The sequence below is a fragment of the Scaptodrosophila lebanonensis genome, unplaced genomic scaffold, assembly GCF_003285725.1.
Source record: "Scaptodrosophila lebanonensis strain 11010-0011.00,11010-0021.00 unplaced genomic scaffold, SlebRS2 tig00001415-arrow-pilon, whole genome shotgun sequence".
NCBI classification, from domain to species: Eukaryota; Metazoa; Arthropoda; class Insecta; order Diptera; family Drosophilidae; genus Scaptodrosophila; species Scaptodrosophila lebanonensis.
Window position 1 is genome coordinate 4,415,001 of NW_022060742.1, and position 22,631 is coordinate 4,437,631.

Consider the following 22,631-nt stretch of genomic DNA (forward strand, 5'->3'; position numbering starts at 1 on the left):
TCTCTCGAATTTAATTAATAAAGAGTATAAAATCTGCGGTGCTTCAAACTTAAAGCTTTCATCAGGTCTCGCTGTTGCTCCTTCGCATCGCCATTACTGTGCTCGAATGCCTGAGCTGGCTGACTGGCAGGCTGGCAGGCTGGCAGACTGGCAGTCTGACAAGGACGGCCTGACATTATGGCGATTGCGATATTGTAATGGCATTAGAAGTGCGTACTGGCGGTTTATTTGTTGTTGTTGTTATTGCTGTGTCTGCTGCCATTTGCGTTTTAGTTTATGAATGCGGATTTGCACTAACGAGCATCAGGGGCTACGGGCTGGGGCTGGGGCTGGGTCTGGGACAAGGGCAATAGGTAAGGCAGCTCGGAAAGTGCCAGAAAAACAATAACAACAGCACCAACAACAACAACAAGGACAATAACAACAACTCGAATACAAATGAAAGTAAGTGTCCACAGCCTACACCGAATGAGGGTTGATCCATCTAACTATGCCCACTAAGTGGCCCCTGGACCGATTTCTTCGGATCTCTTTTTTTTTTTTTTGCTGCGAATTCGTTTCAATGAATGGCTTTTTCTTCCTTATTTTGCTCTAGGTTTTTATTTTCACGAATTTGTAACTGTCACTTCTCGTTACGTTTTCGCTTTTGTAAAAAATTTCCTCTTTTTTTTTTGATATTTTTCTTGCCAGTACGCTCGGTAGGCATACAAATCTTTATGGCGTGCTAGCTCTAAAATGTTTTTGGGTTTATGTTTGTTTAGCTGAAAAAAAAAAGTTTGTCGCATGGCCAATGCTTTCATTTGTTTGGGGGAGGGAGGGGATGGAGTCTGGTGGGGTCTTTGCTGTGAAAGGTAGCAAAAGTTTTGCAAGTGACAAATAGATTTAAATTTGAAAATGCTTTTTGTTGCCACAATTTTCGAGTGTAGTTTGTTTGTTCGGTTGGTTGGCTGGTTGGCTGGGTGGCTGGTTGGCTGGACGGTTCGTCGGTTGGGCAAATGGGTCGGAGGCCGAATGCAAAGTAGTATTGACAGCGGTCGTAAATCTTTGTTAAGTGTAACCCGTGTCAGTTGACAATACCAGAGACGAGGGGGGCGTGAACTTTTTTGTATACACGAGTATGTGCGTGTCTGGGGGGCTGTTCAAGTTGCTTTTCATGCAAACCCTATACTTGTACAATTAGTTATGGTATCTGATAGTTAGAGTTACAATAACTGTTCAAATTTTTGAAGTGAAACTGGATCAAACGACATTTTGCTATCAAAGTAGAAATGTAATGAAACGAAATTCGACTCCTAAAGGCTATGACGAATTGTGTAATGCATTTCTTATTTTGTTCGATACCGACAAAATGAATGTATATGTTAATATAATACTTTAGCTGTTTGTCATCGTAATAATACAAGTAGTTTGCGCTTGAAAATATTGAAATCTTTAAAGAATCAGAAAGTAAGCTTTGATGATGTTTCTTGCAAAAATACTCGACGATTTTATTTAAGCAGCACTGTCAATGACAATATAAGATATAAATACTAGTATAGTTCAAAATAAAGTTGATGCTTGTGTTTGGAAAGTTTGTCTGAATATATGTGTGTAGAAAATTGTATTTAAGATACTTGCCAGCCTATATTAACTATTAATTAAAATCAATAAATGTGATGAATAGTTTATTAGCTTAGCAATTTCAGAACTTGACCTTCGCACCATAATCCCGCCATTTATGAATGAATATTTAATTTTTTCATTGGAATCCATCAAGTTGTTCACATGAACAAATGCTGCGAGCATTAATGGCAGCAGCATCGCGCTTCGTTTGCATTCTAACAAATTAGCATTCTAATTAGCTTATGGCACGCCGAATGAAGGCTTTGTCTGTGGGCCACAAACACTAGGCAGCCAGCCCAGAACACAATTGTGTGCAACATTTCCGCAGAAAACTAGTTGATGTCATCAGTGGGTTTGCGTGCTGGGCTGGTAAATTGAAATGAGTGCCAAAATGCTTCATGGAGGCCCGAGTCTGAACCTGAGTTCTTCACCTGAAGTTGTTGCAGCTCTTGTTGTCGCTCTTCTTTATGAATGAAGCGCCAACGCCGAGCAGAACCTGGCTGGCAATGCATTCTCTGGCCAAGCTCAACTCCAAAGCAGACGATGTCTGGATGAGGTGACGCGTCTGTTGCGGTGTCGACGGTGTCAGCTTCAACGAGCTCTGCTGGGCTCTTCTGGGCTCGACTGACTGTGGAAATGGTGGCTTGGGAAGTGCAACGAAAATGAAAACCGGTTACGGTGTACAAAAATTCTTGACTTTTGTTTCAAATACACATACTGAGAGTTTATCTTGGGACTCTGTTTTAGTTCGTTCGTTGGCCGCCTGCCCGGTTCTTGTTGCCCTTTTTTCTCTTTTATTATTATTATTTTTTTTTTTTTTGGACTCCGTCGTCCATTGTTATTGTTGTTGCTTATAAAAATTCTTTGAAATGCTCACACACACGCACAGAGAGAACGCCCGCTCTTTCCACGCACACACACACACTCAAAATTAAATTTTCTTCTTTTTAATTTTTATTTTTTATATTTACAAGTATGTATGTATGCATATGTTTGTTGTATTGGCTGGCTGGTTGCGTTTTCTTCCTGCTCTTTTTTTTAGTGCACGCTTCACTGACCAGCAGCTCCCTATGCATTCTACAGCCTGTAGTTAAAGGAGCGCCTTTGCCCACGCTCTTGCTCTTGCTTTTGCTGTTGCTGTTGCTGTTGTTGTTGTTGTTGGCTAGTAGTTTGGTTTGTTTAGAGATTGGTCGGTGCTTTTAAGTTGTGTGCGCGTTTGTGAGTTTCTGTGTGGAGTGGAGAGGAGTGGAGTGGAGCAGGGTGTCATCAGCGCCCTAACAGTCCGACATGCATGTAAAAATGCTACGTAAGCAATGTGGCAAGTGCTAGTGTATATATATATATATGTGTGTTTGTGTATGTGTGTGTGTGCGGTTGATGACTTGCTCTCGCTTTCGGGCTCGAATCCAATGCGCAGCCCAGCGTCATGCAACGCGCCGCACCACAGAGACTGACTGACTCTGACTCTGGGGCTGACTTTGACTTTGGTGCTGGCACTGGTTAGACTGGCTGACTGGCGGACTGGAGGACTGGATGGTTGCCGTTTGCCGTTGCCCGACTGGCTGCTCTCATGCCTTTCCCTCACAGAGATCCTGCATCTTTTAGCTTTGACTTTGGCTGTCGGTCGGTTTTCTCTGATGTTCGAGTCACTTTTGTGGCTATTTCATTTTTGTTGCGCTTACACATTCACAGACATTTTCGCATTTGTTGCTGTGCTCTTTCGAAAGTCCGAGGTTGGATTACCGAGTAACGGAAGTTTAATTTTCCCTTTGTCCCTTCCAGTTGTCGACTGTCAGCTCTTAGATTAAATATTCCATATTATTATCTCATGATCTCACATCTCCAATCACTACATTTTGTTTGTTTATGAACTTCTCATAATTACAAATCTAAGATTTATAATCTTCTAAAATATATACTCGCACACTAAATTCAAAATATACTTTTCGTAGACGACCGAAAACTCCATTAACATTTTGATTGAACCCGGTATGTAGCTGGGGCAAATAATTTCTCGTTTTTAAAAATATATAATTCAAAGTTCAAGTTTATAATAGCGCTGAGAATTTGAAGCACACAACATTGTTTTGTAAATCCATTTCGAGCTCATCACTTCAAATTCTTAATAAGGGCCTTGGTGAACTCCGAGCATTTGGCCTTACCCCCCAGATCCTGCGTGCGTACCTTGTCATCCTTTATGGTTTTGATAATGGCGCGTTCTATTAGATCGGCATACTTATTGAGCTTTATATATCGCAACATCATGCACGTTGACAATAGCAGTGCAGTAGGATTGGCCAAGTCCTTTCCAGCTATATTTGGCGCTGTGCCATGCACGGACTCAAATATTGCACCGTTGACTCCAATGTTCCCGGAGGGTGTCAGACCCAGTCCACCCACTAGCCCGGCACAGGTGTCGGATAATATATCCCCATACAGATTGGGCATCACAAGAACATCGAAAAGTTTCGGATCATTCACAATTTTAAGACACACGGTGCTCAACTCTACCTCCTCATACTTCATGTCTCCCATCTTGTCCTTATATTTGGCGGCAACCTCGCGCACACAGTTGATGAACAGACCATCGGACATGCGCATCGAGGAGGCCTTGTGCACGGCTGTTATCTTCTTCCGTTTCATGGCGATCGCATAGTTAAAACAATACTCCGCTACCCTTAAGGATGCGGCGCGTGTGATTAGCTTAATGCTCTGCACTACACCATCGACCAGAGTGTGTTCAATGCCGGAATATTCGCCCTCGGTATTCTCACGTATAGTTACGATGTCCACATCCCCGTACACGGTTTCTACACCGGCAATTGTGCGACAAGGACGGACGTTGGCATAGAGGCTGAAGAGCTGACGCAGCGTGAGATTGAGTGAACGAAATCCCGTGCCGACGGGCGTCATAAGGGGACCCTTTAGACCAACCTTGGTGCGCTGCATGCTCTCGATAACGGCTCTGGGTACTGTTGATCTTCCATGCTTATCCAGTACTGGTGTCACATCCACAGGCTCAAAAATTAACGGCGCCTTCACAGCATCTAACACTTCGAGTACGGCGAGCGAAATTTCTGGTCCAATGCCATCGCCTGGCATCAAAGTGATGGTGCGGGCCGGAACTAGAGTCTGAGTGGGTGAACCCTTTGAACCGCCTGGTCCACCGCCTCCTCCTGGTCGTTGTACGGCGGGTAGCTTGGAGCCCGCGGGCGGACCAGTTGGTCGTCTGGGAGGACCTGTAGGGGTCATGGGCGGGCCAGGTGGTGGCGGAGGGGGTCCAAAGAGGTTACGGGAAAAAGCCTCTGCAGATTTCTCCTCTGAACGCGGTGGCCCAATGGGCTTGGGCTGTATGGGATCTAGAGATTTTTTCAACTCATCGTCATCCAGTTGACGCCCACGCCGCAATTTTCGGCAGGGCTGCCGACGTGCTGGGCGTTGTTTTTCATCGGGCGGAAGCCGCGGACGATGACTAGAGGGTTCACTTGATGAGCAATCTGACGCAGGCATCACAACCTCAACGCTCACACTTTCCTTTGAGCAAGCTTCTGCTGCAGACATTCCCGTCGGTTCAGGTTGCATGGTACCCCCTGAACGTGGACCTGTTTCCCTATTTGGTTCAAATCCGTTCCCATTGATGGGCATACGACGCCGTGAACGTTCTACTTCAGAAGTGCATGGTTTTGAAGAGACTGGAAATCTTGCAGGCGCTTCTTTGGCGAATTCACGGAATGGCAGCGATGGATTAAGTATCTCGCATACGCTTCGCTCACAGACGCGATGGCGGAAAATTGAGGAGGCTATTGCAAACAACCGACGGGACATTTTTCAGGGTACGAGAAATTTCAGACTAGAGCTATGTTTTCCAATGCCGAACAATTTAATTACCAGTCCACACACAATTGGGTGCTAACAATAACCGTGTAGGCCTACTTTGTATTTAAAAGTCGTTTACAAACAAGTGTCTCGATTTTTAAACCAAATGCAAAATCAGAAACCATAATTCCTATACTGTGGAGGAAAAGTTTAGCAATTGAGAGGACATTCACAGTCACAGAATTAATGGATATCCTGGGTATGTGTAGAAGGCTGATAAAGTAACTAGAAGACCTGCTCTACGAATTTCAATTATAGTATAGTTTAAAAAACAATCCATACAAAAATGATGAAAACGATGAGGTACAAAGAAGTTAGCATGGAGTGGTTCAAGCAAAAAAAGCTCTATATGTTTTGATATTTGACATTTTACATAAAAGACACAGCCCAGTTGAAAATAGTTAACTAAAATATGTAATACTCATCTAAAAGTAGAGTGGAAGTAAGTGCAATGCATTAAATTTCTTCAATTTATGGTTTTGGCTATGGATTGTTGGCTATAACATACAAATATATCAGGGCCTACTTGGATTTGGTGTGGCACTTTTGTTTCACGATGTCAAATTCATTTGCGTTGCAAAATGACGGCGGAAGTCAACACTTGGCAGGCAATTTGCATTTTGTGGCACAGTTTGCGAAGCTTTTAACCGAGTTGCAATTGCCGGCTCCATCCTTCCGAATGTCCCCTTTGCCTAGTTGGCCTTTTGTTGCCTTCGGCGTTGCCGTTGCTAACTTTGGCGACTGTCGCCGCCTGCCACCGCAAAACTTGAGGCTGGAAATGCAAACACGCAAAGGCGCTCCTGCAGCAGGATCCGTTGGAGCTCTTCAGCGTCCTGGCAACCCTTTGCAGTGTAGCGCGCAAATTATTTCATATTACAGAAATTATTTCTTGTCTTTGCCGGTGCTGCACAATTTTGTTTTCATTGCAGTCGAAATGTGGGGCGGGCCTGGGCATGCAGCTGGAGCGACAAAGCATGCTTTCTCGGTTAAGCTAATTAAATTACTTTTTGCAATTTCATTTGGCCCGAAAATTTGTTTGTTTTGAAGGTCGTGGCATGTTTGTTTTACTGTTGCGTTTTAATTGAAAAAGTTTTTCTCTCATTGACGCGACGTACATTTTAAACATTATTTATTGTCACTTAATGTGCTATCCACATTTCACACAATTTCTTTATTTTTAATATTTTCGGGTAAATATTTTTCACTATTAGTATATAGTAGATAACACTTAATGTGGCCTCAAAGTCGCATAGAAATTAGCTGTGAAAATGTTGTATGCTTTTCATTAAATATAATCAAATTATGCATAATGAGCGCACGGCAGTCACGCAAGCGGGTAGCGGTTGGGAGAGGGGGAGACAGACACACCTGCCAGCTACAAACATATGTATGTATGTATGTATGTATGTGTATTTGTATGTTTTTCTGTCTGCGTGTGTGTGTATGTGTGTGTAAGCAGTCGCTATGCCACACACTTTTCATTTTTCAAGCTGTTGTCATTTGGCATAATCATATTTCAACGGATTAGCATAATTTTACAAAAAACAAAAACAAAAAAAAATACCAACAACGCCAAAATTAATAATGAAAAGTGAATGGTAGAAGAGGCAACAACAACAACAACAACAAACATTTGCTGCTTTGACAAACACGCAACGTCAGCGTCAGCGGTTACGGCGCATTCGGAGTCGCTCCTTTTGGAGCTTTTTATTAAAATTTTCCAACTGCTCTACAAAAGGGGCGGACATACTTGTACACGGAATGGCGACGCAAAGCAACAGAAGTTAAGCGCTTGTGCTCATATTTATTTTTTACGCGCATTTATATTCATATTTGGTAATTTTCCCCCCCTCCCTGATCGCCGCACAATGTCGTGGTTTCTGTTTGAGGGGGGAACTTTTTGGCTGCGGTCCGTTGAGTTCGCGCTCGTATTTGTTGCCAAATGATTGATGGCATTTTTCAAAGGTCGCTTCCCATCACATTCCCCTCCTTCTCCAACACCTTTCACACACACACACACACTTAATTTATTTACACATTATTTAATAGTATATATGATTCTAATTTTGCTAGAACAGGGCAACAAACGCCAAGCTGTCTACAAATTTTGTTCAATGTTTTAGTTTTGTATTTTCCTTATCTTGTCTAGCTTACCGCGCGATAATGATAGATAGATAATTTTTATGTTTGCCGGTGTATTTGTGAACGATTACGCACCTGCAATGGAAGAGAGAACAATAAATAAATATAAATTAGCCGAGCATTTCGTTTATTTAATGGGTATGAATATGAGAGCTTGCATAAGATTCGGAGAGTTCTCAGCTTTAAAAATAGTATGCTCAGTGCGCGTTGTTTTTTTTTTTTTCAACTAAGCTTTTGATAATGTTCAAACACCTTCCAAAAGGTGCTAAGTGTGTTAAAATGCTTTGGGAGCGTTCTGAACTTTGAGCAAGACATTTCTGAGAATTTCTATTAGTACCTCAAGGAAAAAATGCATTTATAAACGAAACTGACTCTAGACTCTGAAATGTTTATTGATTGTTAATTACATTAAGAAAGGCTATAATAAAATGCGTTTGTTGTTTGTTTAAATCTGCACTAAAAATATGTATCAGGCTGGTAGAGAGTATAATATAATTCTGAAGATTTGGCAACCTGATATTTTTATACCCTGTACCCGTAGGGTAAAAAGGGTATATTAGGTTTGTGCAAAGTATGTAACATACAGAAGGAAGCATCTCCGACCCCATAAAGTATATATATTCTGAATCAGCATGACGAGAGAAATCGATCTAGACATGTCCGTCCGTCTGTCCGTCTGTCCGTCCGTCTGTCCGTCTGTCCGTCTGGATGAACGCGAGGATCTCAGAAACTATAAAAGCTAGAATAACCAAAGTTGGCATCCAGATTCTCCTTTTTTTTTTTTTAATTTTCCCCCCCTTCCCCCGCTACAGAATTTCGTCAATAGCGTCCACATTTCAAATGCTACCTAAACCAAACTTTGCACACATAATTTATAAATAAATATCTACTGTTGTTTAATTTTATTCAATTCTGTCAATTCTAAGAAAAGTTATTAGCGAAACAAATTCTCGCCAGTACAACCCCCACAAACTGCAGCAACAAGTTCGCTCTTCTTCTTCCTCTTTTTGTTGCTGCTTTGGGCGCATATAACTCAGTGACGTAAGTTTACCTGGGTACAGGGTATTACACTGTCGGGCTTGCTCGACTGTAGCGTTCTCTCTTGTTCATTTAACAAACTGTACAGTGCGATCTTTTGAGCAAGTATTTAAAGAAACATACTAAGTTGTCATATTTTAGCAGACCCGAGGTCTAAGTAGGGCAAAACATTCAAGACAGTAATCATGATGTCTGTATAGTTGTTTTACAAATTATTTTAAAATTGTTTTGGCAGTTTTTTAGGCCTGTTTCGAACTCAGAATATTTGCATGCTTTTCGAATAAATAAGCAGCAACACAGTTTTGTTTCTACATACTAACACATTTCTAATGCGCATTTTATGTTAAAATGGATTGAAGCGCGAGATTTTATAATAAACATGCTTTTCATTCCGTAAAAATTAAATTACACGGAATGCGGAAAACACCTGAAAATCTAAATAAGAGCCGTAGGAAATAACGCTTTAAGAACCGTTTTCTAAATCTATAGGCGCTAAGGTGCGCTGTGCTCTGCATTTTTATCACAATTTGGTGTGTTATTGCTTTTTACTTTTATTTACAATATTTATTTGGCGTTTATTTTGCACAGGGCGTCCCATAAATCAATTATTTGCACCTAAGGCTCATAAATCAATTTATGACGAGCTATGCGCAAAATCGTACACAATATCTTATTGACTACCTACGCTCAGAGGCAACAACAACCACATCAGACTCTACAACGACAACAATAACAACGACTAGCATTGTAATGGTCAGCAGAAAAAGAATGAGCAGTCCAGCGAAGGCGAGCAAATTGTGAGTTGATTTATAAAAAATCATAAAAAAAAAGTATTTAAAAAAGCTGAAGAAAAAATTGTTTGTAGCATGAAAGCCAGGCTAATATGGCGTTGGCGGCGTCTTGTTACCACACAAAAAAGCAACAACAGCAACAACAACAACGTGGAAAATGTGAATGATTTCTTTGAAGCAAAGGCAGCAAAAAAGCAACAAGAACAACAACAACAACAACAAGAAACAGGCACTTCAATTTTTGACGCTGTTCAAAAACTACTTGTGTGCTCAGCTTTGTGTGTGTCGGGGTGTTGTACTTTACTGTGCGTGTGTGGTTGTGTGTGTGTGTGTGAGTGTGTGGTTGTTTGTGTGTGTTGCTTGTTTGAGTTGATTCAATAGCCTTTGAAGCGCTTGCGCTTGAATTCTTTTTTTATTATATATATTTTTATTTTTGCTGCAACGTTTTGCTATTTGTTTGGCTTTTGTTGCTGTTATTATTGTTGTACATTTATACGGTTTGTTGACTCTAGCTGTTTTATTTCTTTATTTTATTTTGGATTCTTTCTTCTTTTTTTTTTGCACACTAAGCCAAAGTCTAAACATTGAAAGAAGTGAATATATACAAACAAACAAACAACAGCATCAAAAAGAGCTGTTAAGCATATGTGAGGCCAAATAGAAAGCCATTGTGCGTGCTTTTAAAAGGGGGGTGCAGGCGAACAATAAGTCAAGCGCCACTTTTGAGGCAATTAAGTTAAAGCAGCGCTTACATGCAGCCCGCGTTAATCTGACCCCGGGAGCATCTTCGACTCGTACAACGAATGCGAGCGGAAATGCCCAACAAGTTGCTTCTATTTATGACGCGTAGCACACACTTCACTAGGCATTAACCTTTTTCCCAATTATCTGTGCATGTGTGTGTGTGTGTGTGTGTGTGCGTCCAAAAGAACATGCCTGTACGTATCTCAAAAAACCGGCAATGGCATCATGAATCAAAAACTTAAGAATCCGGGCTGAGTTGTCTTTGCTGCTGTTGTTGTTGTTGTTGTTCTTGTAGCTTACACTCATGTCTCATTTCTCATACCTGCTTTCATTGGAAAACGACGATTACGCGGCACAAAAGGCATGGACAAACAATAAATACAACATATATTCACACATACTATACAATACATACATACATACTTGTATGTATGTATGTACATACATACTGATGGACAGACAGACAGACTAGCTGACGATGGGCAAGTGAATAAGCCGGCAAAGTTGGATGCATCATCAGCAGCATTTGGCTCAGACATCGGTCATCGGACATTGCATAAGAGACAGTGTGAGAAACCAAAGCGAATCGGGTAAAATGAGTGGAAAATTGTAACATGCACACACAAGCACACACAAGCACACACACGCACACAGACGACATCGGATACAAAATGCATCTCAATTGCTGCTGCCCTAGCGTTCTATCCCATCGCATTGCATTGCATTTATTTGTTTGATGAATTTACTTGTAAATGTTTAAAAATAGCTTCAGTATACACACACACACACACACATGTTCACACTGATACATACCCACTGTGCAGAAGAAGAAGCGCGAGAGTGATGGAGAGGGGATAGCAATATACGGTGGCCCCGATGATATGCAGGTACAAGCGTGAGATACACTTGAATATTTTACCTGGCTCTGGCTGCAGCTACTGTCAAGCATCGTTATCGAGAATTCGAATGAAAACAAGAAAACGGGGTGCTAAAATGTCATTCAGTTAGTAGTTGCATCAAATAAAAACTATCACAATTAATGTACTCGTTTAAAAACTCCTTCTCACACTCCTCCTGCCCAACATTTGACCGAAAAAATGTAAAATTTCAATTTCCAGAATTCTTAATAGAGAAATAGCTTCTATTATTGTACAAGTATATACTTTCCAAATAATATCGTTTACGTTACAGTTGTATACTACATACAAGTACTATATATGCAGATTTAAATAGTTGATCTCTGTTAACAGGAAGCCTCGTTTTACAGCTTCAAGGCGATCACCTACTTTTTCAGAATCCATGTCTATTTCATCAAATGCGACAGGTGGGAAGAAGCTAAATAAGATTAGTCTTACGCTCTCTGATTAGCATTTTACATAATTGCTCAGCTTATTCTTCCGACAAATGTCGGAGTTAGCCTTAAATATATTTTATAGCCGTCGTAGTAAATAAGTTCATTGCAATGCAGTTCGACAGTACCTGACTGCTGCTTTGAACTTTTCACACATTGTCTATTTTATGAGTTCGTTCAGTTCTTCATCTGCCTGTTTTGGGTGTCTGCTTGTGTGTATCTCTGCCTTCTTCTGCTGCACTTACCAGATTACACAAATATTCGTGCAATAGAATATATCACACGCAAGTATATATAGTTAGTTGTTGAGTTTATGGAATTGCCTTTTCTTCTCGTGCTATGGTTTGCAACTTGAACATTATCTTATCAGAGCGCCTCCGATTTTTTACCATACATATATGCATTTCGAGTGCACTCCTATGTTGACCAATCAGGCAATGTGCATTACTTATCGGCCATCGAACAAGGGCAGCTGGCCTTGTCGGGTCTAAGTCAGAGGGAAAAATGCAACAAGGCCAAGCGGAAGCAGCGAAGAGCAGAGGAAGGAACTGAGCTTGTAATGAGCTTCAGTCACTTCCTTTGAGCTGTGCTCCAACATTTAATTAGGACAACTTTATTCTGCAAACAGAGAACGTGGCTTGTAATTAAAATGTGACAGCAACAAAGTTGAAAAACTCTACCTGTAGACCCATATATACATACTACTTATGTATATATGTACAAGTATGTTGATACTTATCAAAAGTAAATGTTTCTGTGCTTCAGCAGCGCACTTTGAACTCATCAGCAGACAAACAACTTTGGTTACCTTTTGCTCGCACAGCCAAGAATCATGAATGAAAATAAAATATTTACACAAACCTAAACTCAGGCCAAACTCAACATCATAAAAATGTCACTCGTAGCATTATAATATATACGCATATCAAATGTACAAGTATACCTATAGGTATGTCTTTGGCACTCTTTCGCCTCTTGCTTGTGCTGGGTTATGTTATGGTATAAACAAATTCTAAGAAATCGGGTCGACTACGCGAACGTTAATAAATGAATGGCAGAATAGGCGCACGTGAATGAATGGCAGCGCCTAGAGAGGGAAGGTGGAAGCGGCTGCGGGAGTTGGAAAATCAGTTGGAGAACCGAAGGAATAGCATCAGCCCTGTACAACTGTTTCTTCTCAATTGTTTGCTGCGTGCTTAACATTTAATTAATTTGAATAGTTTTTGCAGCGGCCACGAATCGGCAGTCAACAAATGTACAACAAAAGCAACACCAATGACATCATAGACGAGTGGAAACAGAAACTAAACAGAACCCATCGACAGCCTCCGATGCCAAGAGCGAAACCGAGACCAAGACCAATCGAGTGATCTGCGTCGTCTATAGTCTCCGTCTATTGAAATCGCTTTTGTATTGAGGTCAGAAGTGTAAAAAAAAAGAAACAAATTAAAACAAACATTAAGAAAGTGGCAGCAACACCGCGCAGACAAAGGCAAGATTTTGTTTTTGAGTGGCCCGAACATTTTCTTGGGCTGGTGTTTTTTAATGCGTGTGAAATCAATGGGCAAATGCACGCTGGGGTCGTTAACTTTAATTAAAACTAATTAGCGCAAAAATAACATAAAATGCGGCAAATAGTTAAGATATAAAAAGACCACGGGGTAGCAAATGCGGAATGTGACATTGAACAGAGTTCGAGTTCGACTGTGAGAATAATGCCAATGCTTTCATGTACATACGAGTGTTTACTGCAATCGGCAAAAGAAATATTATCATTACTACAAAATAATAATGTTCAAAAATGCGTGTAAGGCTGTGTTTTCGTATCACTATCCGATTAGTGGTATTTTGAATATTTTTGAACAACGCCTTGACACAAATAACAATATAGTTTTTTCTTCCACCTTTTTGAATATTGAATGAAACAATACTTTAACTTTAACTTGCTATCGATACAAATAAATCAGCCTATGGGGGTGTAATAGAGAAGAGTCACCCGGTTCCTTCTTCCAAATTGGGGGCCCTCTAATCCGCATTGAAAGAAATATTCTTAATAATATTTCATTTATAAGGATTCAAATAAGTTTTTTCTTCAGTGATAAGATATTTTGAGGGAGATAAATTTCTCAAACTCTACACCATACATATATACACTGCTAAATTTCTAAAATACTATATACTATATATTATTATTATATTATATTTTTCTTGAAATTTTTACATTTTGCAAGGAAATCATCGCTCTCAATCTAATTTCTTATTTTGGGTAACCAACATAAAATCAAAAACCCTTTAATATAATATAAAAGCCGAGACAAAAGGGTTACGGATATAACGAATACGAAAGATATCACAATTAATAGCTTGGCAAAACTCTAAAGGACCTCTAATAAAGAAAGACAATATCATTTGATTAATAATAATACAGTTTAAAAAATGGAAATTCCTATTATTAGTAAAAAAAAAAAATTGCAATGTTGTTTTGTTCGCCAATTTTCGATGAAAAATGTCTTTCAAAATGTGCGATAGTTAATATACAATGCAAATTGTTATTATTCCATTAACTTTAAATTGTGAACTCAATTTTTCATATACATATATACACACATACATACTCGTATATATGTAAAAGACGAAGATGAATGGCAGTAGCCGTTGCAGAGCAAATATTCGAAAACGCTTAAAATGCACTTATGAGCGATTTTGAGCTTCGTTCAATCAATTAAAAATATTTGGCGTAAAGTTTAATTGATCGCCCAGCTAGAAAAAAAGAAGAAAATGCACAAATAGAGCGGGTTGTCGCAATTAAGTTGAACGGAAAATCGTTTAATTGATGAGATAAGTTATATGTGGCTTTCGACTTAATTCCTTACGGCTCAATGAGTGAGTTACGGCAATTGCAGGCAATATATAAAATTTGCTAAGATATTACATAGAGCAAGAGTTTTCAGCATATGTATATACTATAGAATGTATGTGTATATATTTTTAAGCGGCATTCAGCCATTAAAAAGCTTGCCAACTAAAATAAAAGCTAATAAATTTAACCATTTAAAGTAGTTCGAGGTTTCTTGTTTAACTCTACTTGAGTATAAAAACATAAACATTTAAAAATCGCATATGCCTTAAAATAGAAATTCGAAAATGAAATTTTACGAATTTGCAATTCTGGAAGCGTTTATGAAGCAAGTTAGTCAAGAATGTGGCCATAAAAATACCAAATCGTAAAAACAAAAAACCCAATTGTGATTTGATTTAAACAAAAACCCATTTGTTTCTTTGTTTAAAACATCGCTCACAGTAAATGTGCTCGTTTTTTTTATTGGCACAGCGTTTTTGCAATGTGAACATAATTTCGCTTTGTTTGGATTTTATGACATTTCTATATTCGTCGATCGTTTTTGATGAATTGGCATGTCATAAAGCCACAATTGGAACAAAGCTATTTGCATGACCCTAAATGGATATTAATAAGCTTGAAAATCGAAAGAGAAAAGTTGACAGGAGTCAAACATTTTTGCCATTTTAGTTAATTAAAGTTTTCATTTACTTGTGTCTGTTATCTGAGTTGCTTTTGGCTTGCAGTCAAGCAAACATAAACATGCACACACATGCAAACATAAAAGAAACCCATGCATACATAGTTCATGCACGGCAAAGTTGTCGGGCAATGTCTGCTTGAGTTGCGTATACGCCGCGTTGACGCCGCCACCGCACTATTTACAGTTTTATGAATTTTTGTGTGAGTGTGTGTGTGTGTGTGTGTGTGTGTTCTTGGCTGCTATTTGCACTTTTCACTTATCTAACTTGATACAAGCAAGAGCACGCACTCGACTCTTGGCTGGTTGACTGGTTGACTGCTCGACATATCTCTATGGCATAGTTTCTGTAGCGAGTTGCTTAAATATTTAGTAACATGCTCGCTGGCAGAGTTACAAGATACAAAGCGATATGATTAGATACGCGTCTATCTAACGTATATGGTCTAATGCTTCCTGTTTGTTTGTAAGACCCGAATCGGTGTGTATTGCCTTGTAATGTGTTAATTTTGTTTCTTTGTGGCATGCACAAGAATAACAAAGATATCTATCTCTCTGGTCATGTTTAAACAAAAAGCGGAAAATATGCTTAGCTTTAGTTGTTGGTGTTGTTGTTGTTGTTGTTATTGTTATTGCTGCTCAACATTTTGCTTTTTGTTTATTTCTATGTTTTATTTGGCTTTTGGCTCTACACACACACGCACACACACGTGAGTATAGACCAACACCAATGCCAACGGTAAGCACCCAGCAACTCAATTAGCAGTCGTTGCCATCGCCGTCTTCTTCATAGTCGGTAGGCATAAATTTTGTGCGCAATTAAATTAAAATTTAATTTCATGTAGAGCGTGCGCCCATCGCAAATGCGTTCACGCACTGAAAGATACACGAGGGCTCTATACTTTGCCAAGAGAGAAGCATATATTTTGTTAGCTGCACGAACTTGAAATACTCTAGACATCCTTTCGAGAGCGTCTTTTAAGATATGTGAAGATATAAGGCCGGTATGATCTTTTACTCTAAGTAGTAAATTGAAAGAAATGTTTACAGATGTATATAGAAAACATTGTTATTATCCTTAAAACTTGTCAGCCACAATGTTTTGCATACATTTCTTGAGAGAATATAACAATATCTTATATTTCAATATCCATTTTAAACGAGAAAACTACAGATCTAATGTTCAATAGATTATTACAATTGCTAACATATTTAGATTTCTAAATGAAAGTTAGATTTTAATTTAAATTTATTTTGTTCTTTAATAAATTACAAACTATTATCAGGAAATAATAAAGAAATATCGGGTTCTTCAATCCTGCATATCCTTTGAATATATTTGAACCACGACCGTGCTTTTGTAGCTTAAAGAATAAGTTTCTACAACAGCTATTCGTATTATCTTTAGGATTGACACTTAAAAAAACAAATTGAATTTCAAGATTCATGCTTACAAAGCAAACCAAGATTAAAATTCAGCAAACATTTATTGGTAATCAAAATTCAAATTGAAATTATTTTTTTATATTTATATGATTTTTATGTACATTTGAATCAAATTGATTGTGGCGCTATGCCCGTTTGGGTAGGGTATTCAAAACACCTACTTATAGAAAACATTTATCGCGTATGCATGACATCGACATCAGATTAGCATCACAAACACCACATAAACGTAAAAGTAACACACACGCACATACACACTCACACACTTATCCGAGCAATGGCATAAATATGTATGTATACTCGTATACGCAAGTATATGCGGGGCACAGACAAGCTGGAGACGGACAGCCGGACGGGTGAAGGGGACAGAGATAGAGACGGAGGCGAGCAAATACTAAAACTATGTAAACAGTAAATAAACGCCAAGCGAACTGTCAGGCCAGTCCAGCCAGTCGAAGAAGCGGAGGAGCGAACGAGCCGGCGACAGCTTCGTCGTGGCATACTTAAGCAACATTAAGAGCAACGACCACGGATAGCACCAAAAATGCCACAGGAAGATAAAGAGATACAAAGATACATACATTACATGCACTACGGCTATAGATACATTCCATGAATCTCTGTCCACCACTCCGCCACGTTGCTCTGCTTTACTTTTAATGCCGCTTTATTGAGCTTCAGAGCTCTCTTTATAACCGTAACAAGGGTAACTGGGGCTGCTGCTGTCAAATGCGCACAGATTAATGATCGATTTGGCATGGCCAGCCGCTGGCTTTACACACATACTTGTACAAAAACGGGCTCACACAGCCACACACATGACAGTTGCAGATACCGGCCATGTGCGCTGCATTAGCCAAATTAAAATTCCACAAAGACTGGATAGATGACTGTTGTATGGGAGTATCTGTATCGGTGTACCCGTACAGACGGGTACATACATAGTATGTAAAGTGCAAATACTATAGCTTCAGTCAAAGTCAGGGCTCAGTATGCAGTTAAATCTGAAAAACAAACGCACATCTGCACACATTCTCGATAAAGGTAGGTCCGTACCGAAACATTTTGAAATATATTTTATTTTCAGATTTAAATATTATGTGATATTTTCCGTTCGGAACATTAAAAAATAGTTGCAATTACTATATAGTTATGTTAAAATATGTGTGTCACCTATTTTATACAAAAATATCTTTTTTCTCAAAGAAAATGTTTGAAGGCCAACAATTTATATTTGAAATATCATTTTTTTTGGCATCTTTAAAGTAAGCTTTAGGCTGTTGTTGGGCAATTAACATGGAACTGTGTTTAATTAGCAATTATTTACCTTTGCGATATACATAAGTAATTGATTGCCTTTGCCACAAAGTTTCCCAATTATTAATCGACAGTTTTCTATTTACATATCTACATAAAATAAAAGCCAAAAACAATTGAAACAGCTGAAGGTGAACATTGAACGTGCCAGGCTTTTCACAATTGGAGCAAACCCATACATACTAAATATGTATAGGCAATAATAGAATATTCAGATACAAAACCTGAACATTGTGCGGATTCAGTTCATTTGGCGTTGAGCTCTTCCACTGAATTCGCACAAGAAATAAACATTCTTATTGGACCCAGTCCTTGTTTGTCAGTATTTATGGTTGGTATTTCAACTTTATGGTATAGTTTATGAAGCATGAAAAAATATTTCATCAAATTCTTCTGCTCGTCCGAACTTACTACATCTACAAACATACATAAATATGTATCTATAGTAGATACTTGTTCCTCTGCTCATACATAAATATAAATCTGTAGCGAAACTCACTTGTAACATTCAGTTGGTGTTGCTGCTGCTACTTTGCTTTCAAGTCGCGTCGCATTGGGTGTGAAGACGGCACTCACTGCCACTCGCTGTTCGCAGTTGGCTGCTGGCTGCTGGCGGCTGGCGGCTGCGATGCGGGCGTCTCATGCCACACGGCAACAAACAATGTATCCTACAGATACTTCTTTAGTTTGCACCACGCTTGTGTGTTTACGCTGCTAACTACCTGACCGTTTTGGGTTTTTCTTCAGCACTCGCTAGTGCTGCCTACGTATGTACGTGTATGTGTGTGAAAAATGTTCTTTGAAGTCGTTCAGGTATCTGCAGAAACTTGCACAATCATGGCGAGCCGCAGCGCAGACCCTAGAAACCATAGCCCATGTCCATGCCCAAGTCTGTCTGTGTACTTGTACACTACTCGTATGTATCTGTTTCTTTCTAACGCTGTAATTGTGCGTAAACGTGTAAATACCAAGTCAAGGTCGGTTAATCAATAACAATTATTTTTCACTCAATTACGCACAGTGCACAGTGCTGGGGAATCTGTTGGAAAGTTTTTTAGTTAAGCAACAAACTCATTGAAACTCATTTCAAAAAGTTACTAGAGTTGGCAATTGTTTCATAATTATTCACGTACTTTCCTTTACAATGAGTTGCAATTACAATTGCCTAATGGTCATGCCACAAGTTTGCTCTTTGCATGAGTGCATGAATGCTTTAAAGTTGAGATTCGTTGGAGCGCAGAATGGTGTAAATAAATTGGGGAATCGATTCGCGTGTATGTACAAGTAGTATGCCCAAAGCATAGTGGAGTTGTTTGGGAAACAATAATTTGTATTACAACTGAACTACATAGTATAAATGTAACTTTTCACTGTTGCTATTGGTGTGTAAGTTTATAAAACCTCAGAAGGAAGGATGGTTGATAACAGTGTGGAAGCAAATACTTGTATGTCAATCACTACTATTCCTCCAACAGTTCTAGAGCTATAGCGTTGATAATACTTAAGATCGATTCTGTCAGATCACAGCTCTCATATGTACACATGCTATGAAGTATAGAAAGAGTTTTTGCATGAAAGAGCTTCTATGGGATAAGGGAATAAAATTGAATGACCACGGTTGGGTAAAAATTCCTTTTAATGTAAAATAGAGAGCACAAAATACAAGTATAATTCGCCACTGTTGACCTAGAGGACTTAAGCTATTCTTGTATGCAGTGTAGAGCAGACTAAAATAAAATTAAAATTGCTTATGGATAAATATTAAAAATATTGTAAACAGAGCCACAGAAAAAAAATTAAAAATTGCGTCCATTGTATGCTATATGCATGTGAATGTATTTATAAAATGCTCGGCTATTTGTTCGCTTCTTTTGTTAATCGAGACGCTGTGATATATTCATTTGTTTAAACGAATTGGACGATATTTATGCGTGAAATATGCAAACATAAACAAAATATGACAAGGCGGATCACATTTAAGCCATTGACATATGTGTGTGCATAATTGTATGTCCATATGTTTGCGTTTCTGTCTCAAACTTAGCCTTCACACAATTAGATGTTTGCGTTCGATATGACCAAAAAAAATTGTAACGTAACAAATGATCTAGCCCGGAGATACGGATATAACAGATGTAATGACGTGGGCGCTGTGCACAATTCAAAAAGTTTTCTATGGAAACAACTTTTTTGTATCGTTTTTTTTTTTTTTTTTTTTTTATTTGTTTGTGGCAAGTGCAACGCCGTGACTTTTAAGCATTGCTCAATGCACTTCTAATTGCGTCCAACACTTGTCGCGGCTCCCTCTACAGTTTCCCGTCAAGTTGAAGTGCCTGCAGAGGCTGGGGCTAAGGCAGAGCCAGAGGTGGCCTAGTACTTGAGTTCTTGGCCTTTGCGCAAAGCATTTCAAAGTCAATTCATTGAATTTCCATATCTATTTGGCGCCAAGCAGCCCCAAGAGCCACCCACACAGATATAGGAAAAAGTTTCTATGAAAGAAGCGTAGGAATAAAAAGTAAAATAAAATGATGCCCAGCAGAATGCGCCAACTTTTTGCTTGCGCTCTATTTGCGCTTCAAGTGATTTACTTGATTTAAACACCAATTGCGGGCCAACTTTGCGGTTGCTATCAATATACGAGTAAAAGCTGTGTTGTTTTTATTCATTTGCACCACTTACAGTACAGCTGCGGAGGTTTTTAATTAATTATTCAATGCATGCTATACGTATGTATTAGGATTAGTTAATAAATCATTATGAAATTCATAAAGGTCCATAGCTCCAAATGATTAGACAAATAGTGACTGATCAGATATTTATCTCTATTTTCCTCTTTTCTAAGAAGTTGACAGCAATTTATGTTTTAGCCATAGATTGCACATTTATTTAAATTAACGCAGCACTAAAGAATTCCTGATATATGAACACACTATAATAACTATGTAGATTGATGTCGTGGACGGTTAACTTACCTTTTTCTCCGCTTGGTCCATTCATCTTTATGTCGATCGATTCGAAGTAACCCTTGACAGAGTCACAGTGCTGCGCAGTATCCTTGGTGCGTGAGTCGCGCTGCAGGCGTCGTCGATGATGCGTAACAGCGCTGTGTTGATGAGCGTGCTGGTGGTGAAGAAACTCCTGCTCCTGCTGGTGGTGGCGGTGGCTGCCCGCAAGTGAACCACCACCCGCCACATCTCCATCGAGACCGGCCAAGTGCTTCGCTGTGGCCAGTCCTATGCTGCAGAGCAGTGCAAATAGCAGAAATGCTCGCAAATTTGTATGGTGGTGATGAACTCCACTTCCAGCCGCCGCCGACATTTTTGCAACGTTTTTACGGGACATGTTATTAAAAACTCTTGTACAAAAAATAATTACAGACAAACACACTTTATTAAGTTGAAGAGCGCGCTCTCTTTCGCCCTATCTTGCTTATCTCTCTCTTTCTATCTTGCAGACACTTTTGAAGCTTTTGAATTTATTTGGTATTTAGATTGAGATGTGCACACGCGTCAGCATTTGAAGCCAGGCGGTCGCCGCTGCAATATGCAGTTAGCATCAATGGACAATAGCTAGAGCTAGAGCTAGGGCTAGGGCTAGGGTTAGATTAAAGCAACAACAGCTGTTATTTTACACACTCGGAAATTTCACTTGCCAATTCGGTTGTGGCAGGTTTTTCACGACGCGACAATTTGCCGGTTTATTTTTTTCTTAGCCAAAACAAAAGCCAAACAACACGCGCGAGAGAGTTTTGTTGCTGTTTGTTGCTCACACGCACACACACAGACACACAGGCACAGACACAGCTACAGCCAGAGGAACTCGCGTGCAACCACCCACCAATATACACACACAAACACACGCAAGTTAGACGCAGTAGCGCCGCTGTCGCTGTCGCTGTCGCCGTTGACGCTGACGCTGACGTCGACCTGAGGCTTTTTGCAAAATGTGCGAAATGCGAGTGATTTTGTTGGTGTTGTTGTTAGGTAGTATTGTTATTGTTGTTGTTGTTGTTGTTGGTGGTGTTAACACACACAGGCGCAAGTGTTTAGATAATTTTTGGTCGACTTGCTGTTTGCTCGAATCGCGCGATTTCTGCGTTTGATTTAGCTAATTAAATGCTGAGATTTTCCTTGCCGACTTGCTACAGATTTTTCAATTGGCGCATGAGTTTTTCCATGCCCCCTTTTTCCTCGTTACTTGACGGTCGACCCGCGAATTTGTGACATAATCAGTTGTAGTTAAGTTTCCGCATTTGCTTTGCAATTCACGCTATTGCTGTTGCTGAGACTCAAGTGCCACTATTATAGCGCCATATAGATTTAAGTATGCCACTAGAGAACGATGGCGATTATTATTATTTTCATTTCATGTGCGTTGGCATGCGTACTATAATTATTGAAGATGCCGCTTCTCAGACTGTTATTGCTTCTTGCTTCGATTATTATCGCCTATACTAGATTTCAATGTGCCATGAGACTTTGCAACTGCACACGCGATTATTTGTTGTTGTCACAACTACTTTGTAGTTGTAGATCGGCTAAAATATAACTGCTTGTATTACGTATTTGTCGTTTACGTTTTTGGCTCTAACGCGGCGTATTCTGTTCTAGCGCTCACTGACGACACATTCACGCTGCGAGGAGGTTTGCACGCGACGACGTCTCGTTCACAACTGAACCAACTGACAACTGTTTAGGCTGCCGGTCGCTGCGCTGAGCGCTCACCACTCGCTGAGAGTCGCTGGCGGAGGTCGTGCACGAGCACGAACACATGAAGCGAACAGAT

At 39.6% G+C, this 22,631-nt stretch overlaps 2 protein-coding genes across 2 annotated transcripts in view; both read right to left on the bottom strand.

Annotated features, from left to right (window-relative positions):
* LOC115632179 (division abnormally delayed protein) overlaps positions 1 to 22,486 on the bottom strand; it is a 97,297-nt gene extending 74,811 nt beyond the window's left edge. Inside the window, exon 1 of the mRNA XM_030529213.1 lies at positions 20,819 to 22,486. Coding sequence (XP_030385073.1) covers positions 20,819 to 21,188 — 370 coding nt within the window. The 5' untranslated portion in view covers positions 21,189 to 22,486. The remainder of the gene's footprint in view (positions 1 to 20,818) is intronic.
* Positions 3,613 to 5,485, bottom strand: LOC115632180 (probable isocitrate dehydrogenase [NAD] subunit alpha, mitochondrial). The gene has a single exon (XM_030529214.1). The coding sequence runs from the start codon at positions 5,425 to 5,427 to the stop codon at positions 3,712 to 3,714; it is 1,716 nt and encodes a 571-aa protein (XP_030385074.1). The 5' UTR covers positions 5,428 to 5,485; the 3' UTR covers positions 3,613 to 3,711.
* Positions 22,487 to 22,631: the final 145 nt, after the last annotated feature.